The sequence below is a fragment of the Mastacembelus armatus genome, chromosome 11 (assembly GCF_900324485.2).
Source record: "Mastacembelus armatus chromosome 11, fMasArm1.2, whole genome shotgun sequence".
Taxonomy (NCBI): Eukaryota; Metazoa; Chordata; class Actinopteri; order Synbranchiformes; family Mastacembelidae; genus Mastacembelus; species Mastacembelus armatus.
This window is the reverse complement of record NC_046643.1, coordinates 14,905,550-14,925,851: the sequence shown is the minus strand read 5'-3', so window position 1 is coordinate 14,925,851 and position 20,302 is coordinate 14,905,550. Positions and strand designations below refer to the sequence as shown.

At 40.3% G+C, this 20,302-nt stretch overlaps 1 protein-coding gene across 2 annotated transcripts; it reads left to right on the top strand.

Annotated features, from left to right (window-relative positions):
• The first annotated feature begins 9 nt into the window (after positions 1–9).
• chrna11 (cholinergic receptor, nicotinic, alpha 11) lies at positions 10–12,059 on the top strand. Of its 2 annotated transcripts, XM_026300206.1 has the most exons (13): positions 10–62; positions 1,961–2,100; positions 2,493–2,537; positions 2,757–2,866; positions 2,981–3,060; positions 5,020–5,046; positions 5,185–5,352; positions 5,439–5,633; positions 8,003–8,089; positions 9,438–9,547; positions 11,322–11,473; positions 11,570–11,613; positions 11,716–12,059. In XM_026300206.1, exons 1-13 carry the CDS (start codon positions 11–13, stop codon positions 12,057–12,059), a joined length of 1,554 nt encoding a protein of 517 aa, XP_026155991.1. In that variant the 5' UTR covers position 10. The 2 variants fall into 2 exon arrangements, with proteins under 2 accessions (XP_026155991.1, XP_026155990.1); XM_026300205.1 differs by lacking the exon at positions 5,020–5,046.
• The last annotated feature ends 8,243 nt before the right edge of the window (positions 12,060–20,302 follow it).

Here is a 20,302-nt window from a genome sequence, read left to right as displayed (position 1 = left end):
CACCACCAGGATGTGGCACTCGATGGCTCTGCTCCTCTCTGGATTCTCTGCTTTGATTCATGGTGAGCCTCTGTCTCTATCACACATTCTTTTTTCAGGAATCAGACAGCAGCACTGGCAGTTTTGTCTCAAAGTATGATTTTATAGGAATTCAGGAATTGGAGTCAGTGGTGTTGATTCCGGATCAGTGAAGTATAAAAGTGACAATCTAGTTCACCAGTTTGCTTACTTGTTTACATCTCAGAGATTTATCATAAGTGTGTTATTTTTGGATACACATGCTGACTTGACCTAGAGGTTGGATGCCTCTGCGTGAGACGTTTTAACTGGCAGATTGACATCTAGTCGGTGCAGTGAGGAGGATGACAGAAACGGAGTATAAAAGAATCTGAAGATAGAGTCATAACATCTCATCCCTCCTTATTCCACGATTCTGTCCAAATTTGTGCGCATGTCAGGAGATCATGAGCAGAAAACAGGTTGCACGTCTTCCGTCTTGCATCCCCCGTTGTGTGGAGGATGTGCTGCTGCAGCCAAGAGGATGGGGCTCTGAGCAGCAGAAGTCATAGCTGAATGTGAAGGCTGGCAGAGCTGGGAAGACAGTGGGTGAACTTTCCCTATAGGCTGAAGTACCAGCAGTGAACGACTTCTGTTTTGGAAAAGCAGCTTTTAGGCCAGAAAGCACAGCAAACAAAAGACGTGAGGCCAGAGAAGGCAAGTCCCAGTCTGTATTCCTGCAGACTGAATTCAAAGACAAAACCATCCAGGGATTTTGCATCACTTTGACATGGTTTGAATGAAACCACCTTGTAGAGCCATGAGTGCATGTAAATTTCACTGCAGAGGGATATATTTCTATTATTAATTTCTAACTTCATTAAAATGCATTGAACCTCACATTTCTCTCAAGAAGGCTGAAACTCAACTACACTTTATCAAGGTAAAACTAGAATGAATGAAAATTTCAATTGCAGGATGTTTTGAAGATCATTTTGTAATTATTTACCTATATTTCAGCATGACGTAAATGATAGCTTTAAAAATGAAATATAAAATAAAATTCTGACTGTACATAATATTTGGCTGTGTTATTTATGGGGCAGGAGACAAAGAAGATGCTTCACTCAAGTCTATGATCAAGTCCATTCATTTATTTAAGAAAGTCAGTAAACATCTATATTCAACATTTTGTGTATTACCCAAGAGCTTTTCAAACTAACCTGATTATACATTCATTAGTCTAATTATGCCCTGATATAGTTTCTCACTATTCCTAATTAGATTCTGTTTAGTCTAAATTCTACACGCTCCCTCTGTTTCATATTCCTCTTGCTATATTTTTTGGTATAAATGTTAAATATCTCAGTCTGACTGAAGAGCTGGATCTCAGCTCCATGTTTCATCTCCAAAAGCTTAAACCATAAAAGCCAAGATAAGTGTGACAAACGGTGACAGAAGATCAGCTTTTATTTCTACTAATTTCATCATTAAATCTGTCTTGCCTTTCCCAAATTGCTTTTCTTTGTAGTCTTGTTGGATGTATTTAGAGATAAGGAAAATCAGGCCCTGAGGGCTAAGTCTTCTGATATGATCAGCAATGGGTTTTTTTTTTCTTCCTGTTTTTCAGCATTCATCCCTGTCTGTGCTCTGACCACAAACTCTCATTTAGTGAGGCTTTTATTGTAGGCTTTACTTCAGGATTTCTTCCATTTCATTTTACTGCACAGGAGACAGACTTAATCTGCCATTAAGAGGTTTAGAGGTGAATAAAATCTTAGTTAGTTTTGTTGGTATAATAATTATTATTGTTATTACTGAGTGTATGAAGCTGTTTGTTTTCCTCTTGCCCCAATCGGCTCCTTCCCTCACAACCTTTGGTAGGATTAGCAGTATAGATAATGGATTCATGGCTTGTTTTGCCAGGTAAAATTAAATTCTCTAATTTTTTCCACCTTTTCAGTGTCACTGCAGGGTCCACACCAGAGGAACCTGCTAAAGAACCTCCTAAAGGACTACAACCGGATGGAGCGTCCAGTGGGCAACGACTCCCACCCTCTCACTGTCATCTTCTCCCTGAGTTTGATACAGATCATGGATGTAGTAAGTGTCTATGGTGTCAGATGTTCTCAGCCTTGTAATCTCCATCCACCAGATAGATAGCTGTCCGATTAATATTACATGTGATGATATGTCTGAAATACAAATATATTTTGACGTCTGTCATGTTTTTTTTTTGATGAGAACTGAGCTCCAGAGCCTTTTCAGTATGTGTTTTTATGTTTAACATGGAAATGAGCCTGAAAAATAATTAAAAATTCCATTTTTGTGCCAGCTTTAATATTCAATTTGTTTATGCATGAAAGAGTGAGTGGGCTTTTTAAAATATTTGTGAATGTATTTATGGATTTTCAGGTAAAATAGTTATTCTGCTCTAAGTTTTAGTAAATCATTCCTGAGAACAGTGACGTTAAAAATGGTTTCATGTTTTGCAGGATGAAAAGAACCAGGTGTTAACCTCTAACATGTGGCTACAGATGGTAAGGACCCAAAGAGACTGATAATTCATTTACTGCTAATACAGTTTATATGTTTCATGGTTATTACATAAACCTGTTTACATGGATTATGATTTACACTGTGTGAATCCAATGATAAAATCTGCCAAATGTAGATTAAACTGAGGCTGTTTTGGAAAAAAAAGAAAAAAAGAAAAGCTCAGCTTGTTGATACAGACCGTATGTTTGTGTGTGTTTAAGAGCTGGTTCGACCATTATCTCCAGTGGAACCAGAGCGAACATCCCGGTGTAAAAAACCTTCGCTTCACCACAGATCAGGTCTGGACACCAGACATCCTGCTCTATAACAGGTAAAACACTCATAGGCACTTAAACACGCACCTCACACACACACACACACACACACACACACGTACGTCATATTTCAACATCTAGTGTCACTCTTCTCTCCTGTCCTTCCTCAGTGCAGATGACGACTTTGACTCTACCTTCAAGACCAATGTTCTGGTAAACTCCAGCGGCTACGCCAAGTACCTGCCTCCAGGTGAGTCTCACCTATTTTTTCATTCATGCCTTAACTATCATTCATCCCTTCATATCACTTCCTAATCTCCCTGCGCTGCAACAGCAGCACTTCATTTTGCAACCGCTGCATGTCTCCTCTGTTTGTACACTTTAAATTAATATTTTAATAACATAAAACAGCATCCCTGGATATTAACTGGATGCACATTGCCAGTGCCAGTGAGTAAAACCTTTAAATAGGAGACTTCCTACGCTTCATGTCTCAAGACAAACGCAAGACCCATGCAAGCCTAGGAATGACTCCCCTGGGTTTCCGCAGGTCTTTACTTTGTATTTCCTCAGTCATTTCTTTAAACACCAGATTACAGCATGGTGTGATTGAGTCTGTGGCATTAGGGGGGTTGGGTTGAATGGTCTTCTGAAGTAAAAGTCGACTGAAGAGGTTTCTGAGCTCAAAAAGTCAGCCCATTTATTCTACTCAGTGTCCATGTTTATTAATAGGCTGCTGATAAATGTAAATACAGCTGCAATTTGGATGAGAGCCAGTTAAAGGAAGAATAAAAAACACACAGTGCTGTGCTTTGGCGCAGTAGGAGGAGGAGAAGTTTATCACGAAACATGACGAGAAAAGGGGCAGGAGGAATGGATTAAATGGAAAACGGAAGAAAAAGAAGTGAAAAAGAACAAGTATGAGCAAAAAACAAGTTTCCTCGACTCCAGCACACAAGCCTGGTTGCAGTTCCTGAGGTCTTTTTGGGCTGGGCACTGTCAGTAAATAAAAGGCAACAGATCTGTGGGTGGCAGGCACAGAACAGAAGCTTGACACATGGTAAATAATTCAAACACACCAGATACCAGGTGTGTGCTGCATACCATAATTTGCAGAAGCTGTGTTGTAGCTGCGGAGGTAAAGGTATTCTGCTGTTATGTTGGGGTTTAATGGTATAATAGGAGATAAGGTGTAACAGGTTTTGAGCTTATATCTGTGAGGCGACATTTGCAACAAGGTAATCTTGTCTCTGGGCCTTGTAATGCCTCCTTGGGAAATATTTCTGTAGAATGATGTTTTATTTTGGGAGCTGCATGTGCTGAGAGAGAAAGATTGTTCCAAGCTTATAGAAAAAAAACATCCCCGTTGGAGAGTGTTCCTTCAGTGGATATCTATGAGAGGCAGGCTACAACACTATACTGTGCTGGAAGGTGCACAGGACATTGGATTGTAAAAGGAGAAAGAACTACTTTTACCTTATCGGTGTAATTTAGGGTTTAGTGCCTCAGCAGCACTTAACAGGTGTAATAAAGACATCATCATCGTGAAGCAAAGGCAAGAGGTAGATGTTAGAAAATGAATCTCAGAGAACATGGAAATTATACTTTCATTTTAGTGATCAACCTCTGGTCTGAAACCGGCGTTCAAACTACGAACCTCCTTATTCTTCTCTAAAACCTGCATTCATTCAAGTCTGAAGGCTGATTTGCATGCCAGCAGCCTCATAATGAGTGTCTTTGAGAGTTGTACGGCTTCATTGGCATTTTGGTTCTGTGTTTGCATCTGAATGTCTCAACAGGCTTGATTAATTTAATTCAGTAATTACTTTAAGCGCTGGAGTTTTGCTGTGGCCACTGCCACGATCATTTTGATTATTTGTTTAGCGGTGGACAAACAACATGCAAGGGTGTCGTCATGGCTTTGTGCTTGTGTGTGTCTACAGGTGTGTTTATTTTGCATAATAAACGTGGTAATCTGATTAGGGCACTGTGCGCAACCTTATTTTTCAAAGTCAAGCAGAAACATGTGTTTGCAGTAGCCAATAACTGAATCCTGTGAATAAACACACTGCTGCCAAGCTTATTTTCTAGATATTTCTTTGATGTGTGGTTGTATGGTTTTTGCTTTTTCTCCAGCCTCCAAACTCAATATCGAAACTGTAAACTCACTGTTAATAAAAATCCTATTGCTGTGGTGACTGTGATACAGCATTTTGCTCCCTTTTGACCACAAGTGGTCCTTCAATACATCTCCTGTATCTCTTGTCACCTCTGTGCAGGAACATGCAGAAGTCAATACTGTCATTTAGTCAATGGATTGTGGAGCTTTAGTTTCTGCCTTCTGGCATTTTCTCTTCTTTTGTCATTTTTTCAGGAATATTTATGAGCACATGCAACGTGGATGTTCGCTGGTTTCCTTTTGACATTCAGAAATGTGAGTTGAAGTTTGGCTCTTGGACGTACGACGGCTGGCTGCTGGATCTTCAAATGAACGATGCCGACATTTCAGGCTACATGCCCAATGGGGAGTGGGACCTAATGGGTGGGTAGAGCGAGATATTTGCATTGTATTCTCTTCAAAAACATCCAGCCCTAATGCAACAGAATCCATTTCCCCTGTTGTTCCAGGAGTCCCTGGAACCAGAAATGAGGTCTACTATGATTGCTGCAAAGAGCCCTACCCAGATGTTACGTTTGTTGTGACAATACGGCGCCGAACACTCTACTATGCCCTGAATCTGCTAATTCCCTGTGTGCTGCTTTCTTCAATGACCCTGCTCATCTTTGTGCTACCAGCTGACTCTGGGGAGAAGATCTCACTGGGTAAGAGGATGAAAAACAGCTGTCAGGACTGGGAATAGACAGAAAAAAAAGACAGCAGAAGTGGGAGAGGGTTGTTTGTTATTTTAACATTGCGGCATCTAGTTTTGCAGCCAGCGCACAGTGAAATGCAGACCAGTTTGAGTCAATCAGAAATACATGTTGAAAAACATTTTTGTTTGTCTTACTTTCATCAGGCTGGTATTGTCATCTTTAATCATATTTACTCTCAAATCTACCCTGTGGCGGTTTTAAACACCAGTACAGCCATGGAGCAATGTTTTTATGTGTGGGTTCTTGTTTTGTTTTCTCTTGTATAGACATTCCTGCCAGTGGCTTAACATTTCTTCACAAGATGTGCAGCAAGGTGCCAGCATAGCCAAGGGAGAGCAAGACTGCTTGCTAGTAAACATCAATGTTAGAGTGAAATTTTTCATATAAAATTTGCAAAAACTTTATGAGGAAGGAAATGCATTCAACTTTTTCAGACCTCAAGTATAAACACAAAGCATTTTCATGAGTAACAGTGACTGTAAACAGAAACCGCTACAAGACACAGACATTTATGAGAGATATCTAAATGATAAACAATATTTATTATTACATATTTTGTATTTATATTCCCTCCCTAATTTGCCCATTTTCCCACTGTGAATACATATATACAGTACAGTGTATGCAATGGTCTACTGAATACATTCCATCACTATACAAGGACATCAACCATCCTGATGAAGGCAAAATCAGATGGGAAATTTAGGTTCAAATGGTCATGATCTCTTCAACCAAATCCCATGTTCTTTTGTGTGGATGTATGACTGTAGCATTGCGCTCTCTGACAGAACCTTAACAACAGACAAACCTTCCTAGTATAAAGGAAACTGACGAACATGCACAGGCACAGAAAAGGCAAAGGGAGATGGTGTGGAGCCGACAGAAAAGAGGGATTACAGGATGAAATAGAAAGATGAGAAATGTGGTGGCGGATAGGTGTGGGAAGGAAGTGAAAAGGGAACACAGACGGGAGAAGAGTAAGAGAAAAGGATGAGCGACAACAGTGGAAAAGAGAGGGAGGAGTGATGAGGAGGGAAAGGAGGGAGGGAGGCAACCAAATCACACTACAAGGCCAGAAGAGAAACAGCAGCTGCAAATGTTTAATATCTGTTTCGACCTGTTTAGTGATTCATGATATTCACCTCATCAGAACAATGGAGACTAGATTATCAAACCATTCTGATTATACCTGACTAGCTGACTAACAGAAAAAGATCACCAGTGAATTGTTTTTGAAGCAAAAAAGGCCAAAGATTTTCTGCTTCCAGCATCTCAAATATGACTAACCATCGCTAATGTTGCCTGTTGTTAAAAATACATTATTGTACTGTCTTTGCACCAGTCCAGTTACACACACACACACACACACACACACACACACACACACACACACACACACACACACACACACACACACACACACACACACACACACACACACACACACGTAGGTAAATCCTTAATGCTTTCCTCCCTCCCTCTCAGACGTGAGTCAGAGAAGGAGCCATGAGCCATCAGGAGACCAGTAGGAACTTAGAGGGCAGCAGGGACAGAACTGTCAACGCCTTAACCTCAATAGACGATGCATTACGCAGCATTTCTCCACAGACAAAAATGCCAAGCCTTACACACACGGCCAATTAACCTATTGATGTAATTAAGGCGAGTGAATTGATTAGGGGGAGAGCATAGACACTGCCTTCCAGGAAAATACTCTGTCACTGCACTTGATGGAGGAGACATGGGGACCAAGTGGCCTGGCCTTTAGGGTTACAGGAGCTACAGAAAAAAATAAAAAAAAAAACCACATAAAGAAAGCATTTTAAATTTTCTAAATATATTGAAGAGAATTCATTTTTTATCTTTCAGTCAAGGGGTTTAATTGTATGCTCCTGAATTGGGACAGTTATGCCAGCAAAGCAGTCCTGTCTGTTGGACAGGTAAGATAGATAGTGTGGGGGTAGATAAATAAAGATGAAGATGAGTTTTTAGTGCAAGAACGTACGAGGTGTGTATTAGTGTAGATAACTTTAAAATGTGCATATGTTCCACGGGAGTGCTTTTTGAAGTATAAAGTGTCAATGAGTATAAAATGTCAAAAAGTGATTCACTGTAGCAGCATTATCTGGCTATTTACATAAATCAAACCTGATCTCATCCTGAGTGTAATCAATCTTCAAAATACTAAACACACTAATGTAGTTCCTCACAAGAAAGCACCATCACTCAGTGGAAGGGACTAAGCCACAATATTGATTTCTTAACAAAATCTACTTCCAGCACAAAGTACTCACATCTATATATTTAACTATCTGCAGGTATCACCGTCTTGCTGTCTCTCACTGTTTTCATGTTGCTGGTGGCAGAGATCATGCCAGCCACATCCGACTCTGTGCCTCTTATAGGTATGTAACACATAGGGCATTTTCACATCAAATAATTGTCAATATGAAATGTTTTACTCATAAGAGATACTGCATGAGGTCTCTAGTACTGCAGGAACTAGCGGCGGGTTCAGCTCTGGTGGTTAAAATCAAGTCACATCAGGTTTATCTATATATCAATAAGAGTCAACAGCCAACCCAGCAGCTCTGTGAGGCCGTACTCCTCACGTCAGCAGGCTAATGTTGGCTCATAATGACAATGCTGAGCCATATACATCACTGTAGTTTAGCATGTTAGCATGCAAACATATGCTAATTAGCTCTAAACACAAATTGGCAGAATTATATATTATTAGTTTTTCAGGTGTTTTGTGTTGAACCAGATAAATTAATATTGACCTGATGACGGAACTAAAAAAAAAAAAAAGAAAAAAAAAAGAAAAAAAAAAAGCCCAGGTCACCGAAGTCACTAGCATTTATCTTCTTTTCAAGACAGTCTGACAGTTGATATTTCATTCTGGACCAGACTGGGTGACTGACTGACAGACACTTCCATCTATAACTCCTCTAACATCCCTAAAACCCGTTTGTCATAGAGGGCATTACAATCTTCCAAGGTTAACCACAGGCTATGAAACTGTGTGAGTAAAAACTACGCAAAATGAAATACACAATTACAACATAACATCAAGGTTTACAAAGCGGTGAAGCTACAAAATGCCAAAACATAGCAACAGATTTTATTTTAGCCATCTGCTCACACTAAAATTTAACTGACTAAATTGATTGCTGACACACTGCTGGAAAAGTGTAGTGAGCTCAGAGACAGATGTAAGGTTATCTTGCCTAAATACACAAATCCTGGTCATAAAAACTTTCGAAAAATGTCGTAATCATCAAAGTGTTGGCCTGTATTTTTTATGAACTACCCTGATGCAGTTTTAATCTGATGATTTTGCAAACAGTGCATCGTAGATGCGTTGGTAGTGGGACCCAAGTTTGCTTGGAGATACAGTATCTAACAAAGTATGTGTTCACCTTGAATAAGACAAGGGATGAAACTGAGAAAAAATAATCCTTTGGAAATCATCATGTTATCAGTGAGAAACTTGGGAACACGCATAACTGTAAAATAATTGAATGAGCTTATCTCACCGACCTCACCCTGCTGGAAAACAGAATACTATTACATACATTTAGATGTTCTGCACATACTGATAAATAATCAGTGTAAGTGTGTTTTCACAATATAGAGAACTTTACTGGTCTCAGAACTACTGCGGCCATCAAGAGGTCTCAGGAAATGACAGTATGCGTAAAATGACTAAGAAATTAAATCTGACACAGTTCTACACTCTGCCCAACCCAGGTCAGTACTTTGCCAGCATAATGATCATCGTTGGGATGTCAGTCATTGCCACAGTGGTGGTTCTGCAGTATCATCACCATGATCCAAATGGAGGAAACATGCCGAAATGGGTGAGCTCACACTCCTCATCATAACCTCTAGTGCTTTATCAGTAACATACATCACACTTTCCAGCTGGTTAAATCTTGTAAATGGCTGGTCTCCCTATTACAGATATGATATATTCCCTTTACTAATCTCCATTTTAGCATCAGTATTACTCCTCTGCTCCTCCATTTTCAAAAACATGACATCCATCTGTTAGTGCTACCTGTGCTCCCCTGCCAGTCCTTCCTCTTTTATTCTCCGACTTCCTCGGCTCTGACTCATCCGACAGTGTCAGTATACCTGAGCGTGTTCATCAAATGCCTCGTCACAGACTTCAACTGGAGTACATTTCAAAGCACTCTGGATATGTGGGAGGATTCAATTTGACACATCCCTCTTTTTTTTTTCTTTAATGCTAAAAAAAAAAAAAAAAAAAATGCATCAAACCTTTTAACAAAAGTTTTGTTCTAATATGAATAATTTAAAAATGTGAAATGTGGAAAAGAGATTCCAAATAATGGCATGAATATAAAAATAATTTGAAAGCGGTTACAGGAATCTCTACCTTAAAATCTGTTCTTGACTGACAGGAACGTTCTCTCAATGTTTCTGTTATATTAATCAACAAATGGATCTATATTGATATGTTAAGATGTCATTTATTTAGCGATTTATGTTTGGACTGCAGGGAGAATTGACAGGTCTACATTTATCAATATATGTACAAAGGGCTTGCATGCAGGAGTGTGCAGATGCTGGATACATCGATTCATTGCAAGGACATTCTGTTGATGAATGGCCTATTCAGTCAATCCAATGGCCAATTAACAAGCTAATTGATGTGGTTCAGATGGCGGCATCGAACCAGCACAGTTCATAATTGCAGCCCAACAGCGGCAACCACAGGGACTGTTACCTGGCCAGTAAACACACTCAGTGGAGACTAATTGAGCAGTCATTTGGACATTAGCTTGTTATTAGATGCCAGACACCCATCTGGATGCTGTTGGGCCAATATGCCCTTTGGAGGAACATATAGTTTGGTCCAAAGGCAGTTTGTGCAAGGGAAGGAGAGACAAGGAGAGGACAGCAGGGGAGGAGGAAGAGGAAACAGGAAGGAAAACATGAGGTAAAACTGAGCGTAGGAGGAAAAATAATCCTTTGGAAATCATGTTATCTATGAGAATCAGGGAGAGAAGAGATAAACTAGGTGAAGAGAGGAGAGGAAACCAGGAGCACAGAGGACAAAACAAGAGTAGAGCAGAGCAAGGCTGAAATTTCTACTTGTACTTGCAAGCAGCTAATCTTTTCTTTGTCTTACTGCTGCAGTTTACTAAAACAATATTGTAAGTCATTACAGCCAGAAACCAGTAATCTGACAGTGAATCAGATAACTTCATAGTGTGAATTTAAAGCTGCCTTTGTAAGTATCACCTCTGCTAAAAATCCTGTTAAAGCAAAAAGCAAAAAGCAAAAAAAAAAAAAAAAAAAAAGTGTTCTTTGCCTCAGGCACTTTGGAGGATGTCCCTGGCGGGGGAACTCATACTTCTTATCCAAGTGCAGCTGAATTTTGAAACAAAGTTGGAAAACCAATGTCAGTGCCCAGCAAAGGGGGCTATTAGCTCATTTTAACCGGTGTTACATGAAGGTCAAGCTGAGTATGTGGTTTTTAAGACTTCGCTGTCTTTTATATTTTCTTTTGCTTTCTCATTCCTCATGTGCTTTTAGGCTCTTTCTTCTGCCCCTGTTCTGCTCACTAATCTCTACATTTCTCTTCCTCTCTTTTTCTCTCTACAGGTGCAGCTCGTCTTGCTGCAGTGGGTAGCATGGTTTTTACGTATGAAGCGACCCGGAGAGAATGATGACCTGGAGCGGCCCCCATGTGCCCCCCATCTGCGACGTTGCTCTTCGGGGTCCCAGAGCGGGAGCATCCCCAACCCTCCGGACCCCACTCTCCACCCACTGCATCCACAGAACCTGGCTCCTCTGCAAACAGGGCCCCTCCACGCTGGGCACCCTCACCTCCACACCCAGTCCAGCGCTAACAATAACGGGAACCTTCTTTACATGGGATTCCAGAGCTTGGAGGACCCTTCAATACTCTCAGAGACTGTCCAGAGAAATAACATCTCTGTGGGGCCTCCACGGGTAGCAGGAAGCCCGCCTCCACACCTGCCGTCTCAGTTCTGCAGCTCCCCACCACCTCCAACCCCTAATATGGATACTGTAGGCTGTCCCAGCACTGTCTCCAGTGGTGGGGGGTTTGGAGGTGGACCTGGAGGGCTTGGTGGGTGCTCAACTGCAGGGCTAGGTGACCCCCAGCTACAGGCAATCCTGGAGGAGGTGCGTTACATGGCAGATCGTTTCCGGGAGCAGGATGAGGCCGAAAGCATGGCAGACCAGTGGAAATTTGCAGGTGCTGTAATTGACCGTCTCTGCCTCGTGGCGTTCAGTATTTTTAACATCATATGTACCATCTCCATCCTGATGTCAGCTCCCAACTTTGTGGAGGCTATTTCAAAGGATTTTGTTTGAAAGCAAAGAATGAAAAAAGGAGAAGAGAAGCATGAAGGAATGGATGAGGGGAATTAAATATAGGATGAAGGATGGAGTGGGCCCGGATCCAAGGAAACACAATTTCCAGCAGACTGTAAGCTCTGTGATTTGTGATTGTGAGGAAGTGGGAAATAGAAAAAAGAAAAAAAAAAAAACACACAAACACACACAAATGGTTTTCTTCTCAATACATTGTGTTTTGTAACTGAAATATAAGAAGAAAACAGATGAGGAAGGGGACACAGAGTGAAGTTAAAATGAAATTAGGTTGAGCAGCACGCTTTATCAGATTCTTTGACAAGGTAACATAGATTGTGGCTAATTCAAAGACTTACCTTGAAAATAAGGAGAAGAATTAGAGTAAAATAGAAAGATATCAGTTCAATGCAATATTGTGTAAGAAAGCTTTTAAACAAGAGAAGAAGGAAAAAGTAAGAGGGGATAATAGTCAGGCAGAAACACAGGGACAGATAAATAAGACAGACATTTGACGGTTTTGTTTTTGGAGGGAAGACAGTTCTTCACTCCCACATGTTGAGCACAGGCTGCATCACTAAAGATGAATTGAGGACAAGAGGGTTGGAAGAGAAGAAAGACTTTTACAAGGACACACAGGAGTGGTGGTGAAGGACTGAGACTTCATCCCTTGTGACATTGGAAGAGCTAAGGAGCTCGATGTTCAGATATACAAAAATGGACCGAAGATCAAGAACGCTGCAGCAGAGAGGAACAGAAGAGGATCTCATCTATTATTCAATCACATCCATCTAATGACTGTCAAATTGAAAGACCTCAGTTAATCTTTAAGACTAATAAGCTTTTCAAAGATGAAGCCTTTTCTCTGCTCACACACCACTTTAAATTTCCAAGGCCTTATCTCTTTGAGACGATTACCAATCAGCAGAGATCAAATGCTCCTCAGCAGCGGGCAAACTGTGCAGTACTTATCAGGACCAGGAAACTGAATTAACCAGTCAACAACGCAGTGGCCAGTGGCTGCACCCCAGTGGAGGCCTGAACCAATAATAACTCCTGCAGCAGTTACCTAACTGTATCTGACAAGTCCTAATATACCAACAAATCTCATTGGATTTCATATTAAAAGTTTAATAGCTGCAGTGGGAGGCCAGGTCTTTAAAAAATAAGAGGCACAAATAGGGATAAGACTATTTAAAAGCCCTAAGATTAATATGGTCAGATCCCTTCAGGCGTTTACAGCTGCTTCAGGTGGCTGCTCCTATGAAATGTTAAAAAATTCAAAGGATGGCTGTTCGGCTTGGTCAAAGTATGACTTGTATTATACATAAGCCAATTAGAATCAACATGGAAAATCTATCAAACTTCCCATCTACTTCTTTTGTGAGTACTATGTCAAAAATCATTACCTTTTTAATATATAGTGCTGATAAACACATTATACTGTATGATGTCCTGGAAAACGCCCACGGTAAGATGTCTGTTTCTGTAAGGACTCCCACAGTGCAACATGTCACATTTGTATTTACACTCTGATTGGTTAAGGGTACAAAATATCCATTCCTTGCTCACCCCAAACTGCTAAGTGTCTACTATAAGGGGATCAGTGAATAAGGGAATAATGGCAAACACAGCCCAATAAAATAAGAAAAGAACGAGTCATTCAAAGAATCTAGAAGCAACAGAAATCTGACTGCAAGTGCACCATTAACAACTCTTCCCTGTACCAACCAGCACAGGTAATTGCTGAGGCTCCCAGTGTTTCACTGATTCCAAGATACTGCCGCATTTTCTTTCTTATAATATTCCCACTTGGATACAGCTATGGTGCATAACCAATGATAATAAATACAGATTGTCAGGAACAGTAGTTCCAACTCTGGGATATTTCTGTATTTCTGAAAATAGACAGTATTTGTTTACTGTGTTATGCATACATGTGCCCAGCCTACAGAGCCCACATTTTTCTTTTTGTCAGAACAAAATGTTATTTGTGAAAACAAATGTTTCAGTATTACACCTGGATAAAGTGTATTTTCCTTTATTTCAGCGGCCAATACCTGTGAATTAAACAAAGTTAGCAAAGCTCAGTATTCAACCATACACTTAAACTGTAAACAGAGACATGAAGAAGTTGGTTTTCCTAAATATAGCAGGCAAAATGGCTCAAAAACAAGCAACTCTTTAAAGACTAAGGGTAGCATTTTATTTTTCATATTTTCATCAACAAATCTAATGAAAATACTGTTAATAAACCTAGAATATGTTTGTCTCTCAGTGCTTTCCTACAGTTTGTGGAACACAGCCCTGTGTGTATTTGAGAAGGTAATCTTCAAAAATATGTTACAAGTATATTGTTTCATTTCTAAAATCCAGCCTGCATCATTTCCTAAAATATCTGGCCACTGCAGTTCTTTACAAACATCATTCTAACAGGAACAAGTGGTGGATTTTTGGAGGACTATTTTCAGCTGTGGATTAATACATTTGCTGCTGTGGTGAGTGTTTCTAACAACAGAAATGTGTATGTGGGACCGACTGTAACCACAGCACCTACTTTTGTGATGAAGGAACACTTCACCTAATGTGACAATGTAGTGCACTTGTGTTTTTTTAGTAGTTTTTGCAAATAATGGACAGACTGTAGCTGCACAGAAATTATTTCTCATTATTTTGGGTATTTTCAGGGGATTTGATGACAGTTGAAAAAAAAAATAGAATATTTGCAGCCTTATTTAAGATATACATTAACATATACAGTGATCCAACAAGATAGAATATGTGTGCTACATTCCTGACGTACATTGTTTGTCATGAGTGGGTGTACACATGCATGCTCTCACTGTGAACTGCTACACAGTGTGGAGACAGTTGTACAAACACCTCATCTCTACAGCTTTCTTCATATTCCATCCCCTCTCAGTTCCTCTCTAAAGTCAAGACTCCTAGTGGGTGGAAAGCAAACTTTCTGCCAGGGAGTTTGCAGGAGGATGTTCTCCTTCCAGCACATACTGACACCTAAACACTCACATCTGTGCAGAGCGTTTCTCATCCTGAAAATAAAGGATTCTCTCTTTTTTCTACCACCTTTGGTCTGTGCCCTATCTTTCTATGTTGACAGTGGCTGGCCCAACACCTAAATAAAGAAGAAAAAAAAAAATGACAGAGCGAGGGGAGAAGAGGAGGAGAGAAAGTGCTGACATGCAGTGAGAGTTTGAAAGGGCCTTAATTGATCACTCGTTCAGGAAGAAGAGGGGGTGGGTGGGAGAAAGACGAGGGGAGGGTTAATGGAGAAAAGGGGGGCATTCTGGGTAATTCATTGGATTTATGGGTGACAGTGGCAGAGGAGATGGGCGCTCAGACAAGCATAATTCAGTCACAGAGATCAAATGAAAGGCCACTGCAATATATCATACCATGAGGGATAATATGTACTACAGAAATAAACAGAATTTTGAGACATATTTTCATATGTTCATTAAGTGTGTTGGTGTGTGGCCTTCACTGTCATTCAGCTGGAGTGTCAGGGGCATATTTATAGTAGGGTGCTGGTCCTTATTCAGCCTAAGCAAAGGTTCCCTCTTTTGACGGGCTAACTCTTTCTCTCTGAGGTCGAAAAATGTGCAGCGCTAGCAATCTAGCAGCACTTAAGATTTACTGCATTCGCTCAGATGGAATAAAAGAAGAGAGAGAGAACGGGTGTGAAGTGTGTGTGTCCATGGGGAAGATGAGCCTCGGGGTCTGTGTATGCACAGAATCAATCTGTTGTTGTTTTTTTTTTTTTTTTTCTCTCCTCCCATTCCCATTTAATAAGAGAATGCTGTCCAAGAGCTTTCTCTCAGGCTTTAGAAATTTTACCAGATGAGTAATTCAGCTGAACGTAAATGGTCTTGTACGGCTCCATGGCTGTGTAAAGGGAGTGGCGATATGTAAGCCAAAAACATTCAATTACAGCAAAGCATACAAAAGAACCAAAAAAAGAACCAAAGTTCACTTCAAAACAGACCAAACACACCAGGGAAAACACCACACGAGGCTAACACACACCGCCCGAAAAACATAACACGGCATACAGTACATTAAACATTTGGACAACACACTAATTATTTGCAATTTTTATAAACATATTCATACTCCCACTCATATGCAAGCACACCTGTTTTCTCCAACAGTTCCAGCATGCTGTACTGCACGATCACATCCCAACATCTTGCGGCTGAGACTGATCAATGCCTTTTAATTACCCAGGGCCCAAAGCGCTGGTCGATACAGCTGATGAAAGGCAGAGTGAGAGCGTGAGACAGGGAGAGAGATGCTTCAGACGGTGATTGATGCTCCCTCCTCCCAGCTAGCCTACCTACAGATGTGTCGTTACACTTGATTAATCCTGCCAAGCCACATTCAGTCACTTTACAGGCCACCGTTTAACCAGCATGAGCTGCTGTGGCCACAAGGTTAAGTGGACACAAGGTGTTTGCCCTGAGGAACACAGGCCTCTTAAACAGTAAGTCAACAGTGGCTGGGTGCTCTCTGCAGTACAGGATACTTGATTTCTTACTTTACTGGTTGAAGACACCAGAATCTAATGCATCCAACATACCAAAGTCAGGTTCCAATAACGGATGAGGAGGCTCCTTTCAACAAATTTCTGCTGCGGAACACACAATACAACCTACACAATAAACAAACATGGACAAAGGCATAAATTCTATGGAATTTTATTCGATTTCCAACCCGAAGGGATCAATGAGGTTTTATGTATGTCACTTGCACTGTGAATAATGAACTAAGACTTGTCTGTTTTACTTTTTAACAGTAAGAGAACTGGTAGAACCAGACTGAGCGCCAACACGTCATGACAGCTGAGCTGTTCTACAGTAAATGCTTTAATGTCCTGTATTGGATCAGCCTGATTAAATACAGTGAGATGGGACTCATAATGCACCCTGCACTATCCAGACACTGATTGGTTTAGACATGTGATTTCACTCCCCATTACAGAGCCACATTAAATCACACCAAGGACCTGTAACTAGAAGACTTAAAAGGTGAAAGAAGAATGCCACACAAACTGCAGGCATGCATCATGAGGTAAATATTTTTGTATTTCAGTAGCAGTGATCAGTTCAAAGTAATATTAAAGCTAGACGGTGGGGTCATTTTTATAACCGTTTTTTTTGTTGCCCCTCTCTGCAGAATGTCGCAATTCAGTGCAACTCAAATAGATTTACTAAAATGGAGAAAAAGAACTTTAAAAGGCATGAAGGGTGCTGGGAGTCCTGACTTGAAATTGTTAAAACTACACAGAATTATTCACGTTTTTCTTATTTAACATTATGCAAGATGTCAGATTTATAAGTCTATTTTAAGAAGCAGACAAGTAACAGACATAAAAAGACTTTGCTTGGCAAGGTGGAAAAACAAAAGGACAAACAACAGACACGCAAGGAATAAATCTGGCAGAAACAGCCCACCACAGCTCGTCTGTGTAAAACTGAAAATGTCACTTTGAAAAGCCTCTCAAACGTTTTCACTGCTTCCTCAACACCAGTGGACATAAAGTGGACTTTACACAGCTTGCTTCAGGTGTGACCACTGGCTGAGCAGCCACTCTGTGGGTCTGAGGACATTAATCCAATAGTTAAAAATCAGTCAACTGCTCAGAGCAGAGGGATTCTTAGTGAAGCTTGAGAGGGTTAACTTTGTCATCCTACCTATTTAGCCACATGCTTCATTGAGTGGTTGTTGATCGGTCTTACAGCTTAACTGTCTGGTCTCACTTTATTTAGGCTGTTAATTGTGAATAAAGTAAAATATTACAATCTAATTCTTAAGGTTTTGCCACAAGATCGCAAAATGGCTACACCTTTAGGTGAAAAAGAAGCAAATCTGGTTAAAAAGTGAATGGACTATATAAACCAGAATACAGTGAACTGAAATGCTGCTGAAGGAAAAGTTAAATGTAAACATGAGGTCTCAAAACTCATTTGTTTCATGCATGTTTAACCCAGTTTAAACCTCTATCTCACCAGAGTTTGACCTGGGTATTACTGGTGCAACAGAAATTGGCTAATAGACCGATCTGTTGTTTTACAGTGTTGTACTTGGGTTTAGAGGTAATTAAACAACTACTGAGACTATACAGAGACGTAATAAGGATTAATAATGTTTAATCTGACAGATAAGGAGTAGCTTAAAGTATGGAGAGCGTAATTTCTACCTTCTCTCTGAGTTGGACATGGAAACCAAAGTGTGGCATCCTGCAGTCAGCATATGGCAGCCACGTGAGACAGCTCTAAAGAGATTTTTCACCTCAGCATTGCCACTGCACACATTTTATAGGCTTGGTTCCAAGGCAGTGCATTAAGAGGTCCAGCATTTTTGGTTTCAATAATGCTTCACCTCAGTTTCCAACACCTCCCCAGACTACAGTCGCTCCTGTTGCACAGTGAACAATGGAAAAATCTGTGCAGAATGTGATCATCAAAGTGCCACTTCGCCCATTCTTCTGCCAGACCAATGTGCCTCTGGACCTTTTATTAGTGATTATACCCCCTGCCATGGGACCCATTTTGTACTGAATAGCACCTCTCACTTTTCTGCAGACGTGGGGCAGCAAAGAACTATGACATTTACAATAAGGAGTATGTAGTATCTACTAATCAGGCCTTCAAGCCCAGTTTTTCTATGATCTGTTCGGTCTTTTGTTTAGTTAAAAGAACAGTGACACTGTACTCTTCCGTTCATCTTAGATGTCCTTTAACTACTAGTTAAAAGGGAATATTGAAAAGTTTCTTGCCAGGAAACTGTCACATCCACTCTTCGTCATGATGAGCCTCCTTCACTTTACATGCAGCAGGAAATGCGGTGCAGTTAAAAGTGCTGAGAAAAACAAAAATCACTGTCAATCACCTTCAACCCTTTAACTCTTTTCATTCTGCACCAAATAATTCTGATCAGAACTCAACTTTTACTACTCCACCAACCCATTATGAACTGCACTTACATAAATGCCTCCCACACATGCACAAATTACAGGACTTATTTCTCCCAGAGAAAGTGGAAAGTGAACCTTAAGACTGAATAACACGCGTGAATGAGACTCTGCCATCACCTTGCTCAGCAGCACACAAAAGAAACACTCATTAAAGCAATATCTTCAGCATGACCACATTTTGACCACTTCAAACTTAACAAGCTAATTAAGTGCACTTGTCCAAGAAGTTAATTGGCCCCAGATGAGCATTGCTGTTGCTTTATCACTTTATGTCTTTATATGGGGACAGTCTCATCCCATTGCACAGAAAGAGAATCCATACATTGATGAACACAATCTCAGTGTTATCATTTAACAGCTGGTGAAATGCCTCCCTGAAGCTATTTCAGATTGTAGCTGTCCACAGTCCATTTATTGTCCAGAAACAGTAAATAAATGCAGAACAACAGGATTTTTCCCAATATATAACTTTATTTAAAATATTGTTACAATTTATTACTCTACACAACATTTTCAAAGCTTTGTTCCTTTTTCTTATACTGGTTAGTAAACTGCCTGTTTTTCTCTCTCTCTCTCGTTTTTTTTTAGATATAAAACTCTCCATTCTGTAGCCTAGTTCTGCATCAGGTGCTAATTGATGTCTTGAGACACTTAGTAAATGTGACACTGCTTCTCTTTAAACAGCTTGTTTCATTGTGTGGTTAGCTAATCCTCCATACAGCCATTCCCCACACACAACAATAGTGATCGACGTTGGCTCTGACATTCTACACTATCATTTCCCCAATCTTTGTAATGTTTTGAAAATAAATAAAAGTTCTTATTTGGAGAAACAAGAGTGCATTTTGTCCAAAGGATATTCTTTTTCCTTTTAAAACAACTATTTACAGATTATGCTAAAGACAGACAAACAAGACTTGTGTTTTTAATAAATGTCGCTGCATATTTGCTATGGAAAAGCCCTGTCTTTAAAAGCAACAAACAGAAATTAATTACACAAAAGGCTAACACTTTTAACAGCACTTATATCCACCCCTCATGTTAGACATGGGTAGGACACGTCAGCTGAAATGGAAAGGGCATTAGCTAATGCCTTTTGAATGGGAGGTGCATTCCAGAGGTTGACGAAAATTAAGCCTACACAAAGATGCTGATGAGCTAATGCGCCGGCTCTGACTGAACCAACACTGTCAAAAAGAGAGAGGGACTGATTGAACCGTCTCATAAATGGCACTTCAAACATGGGTCT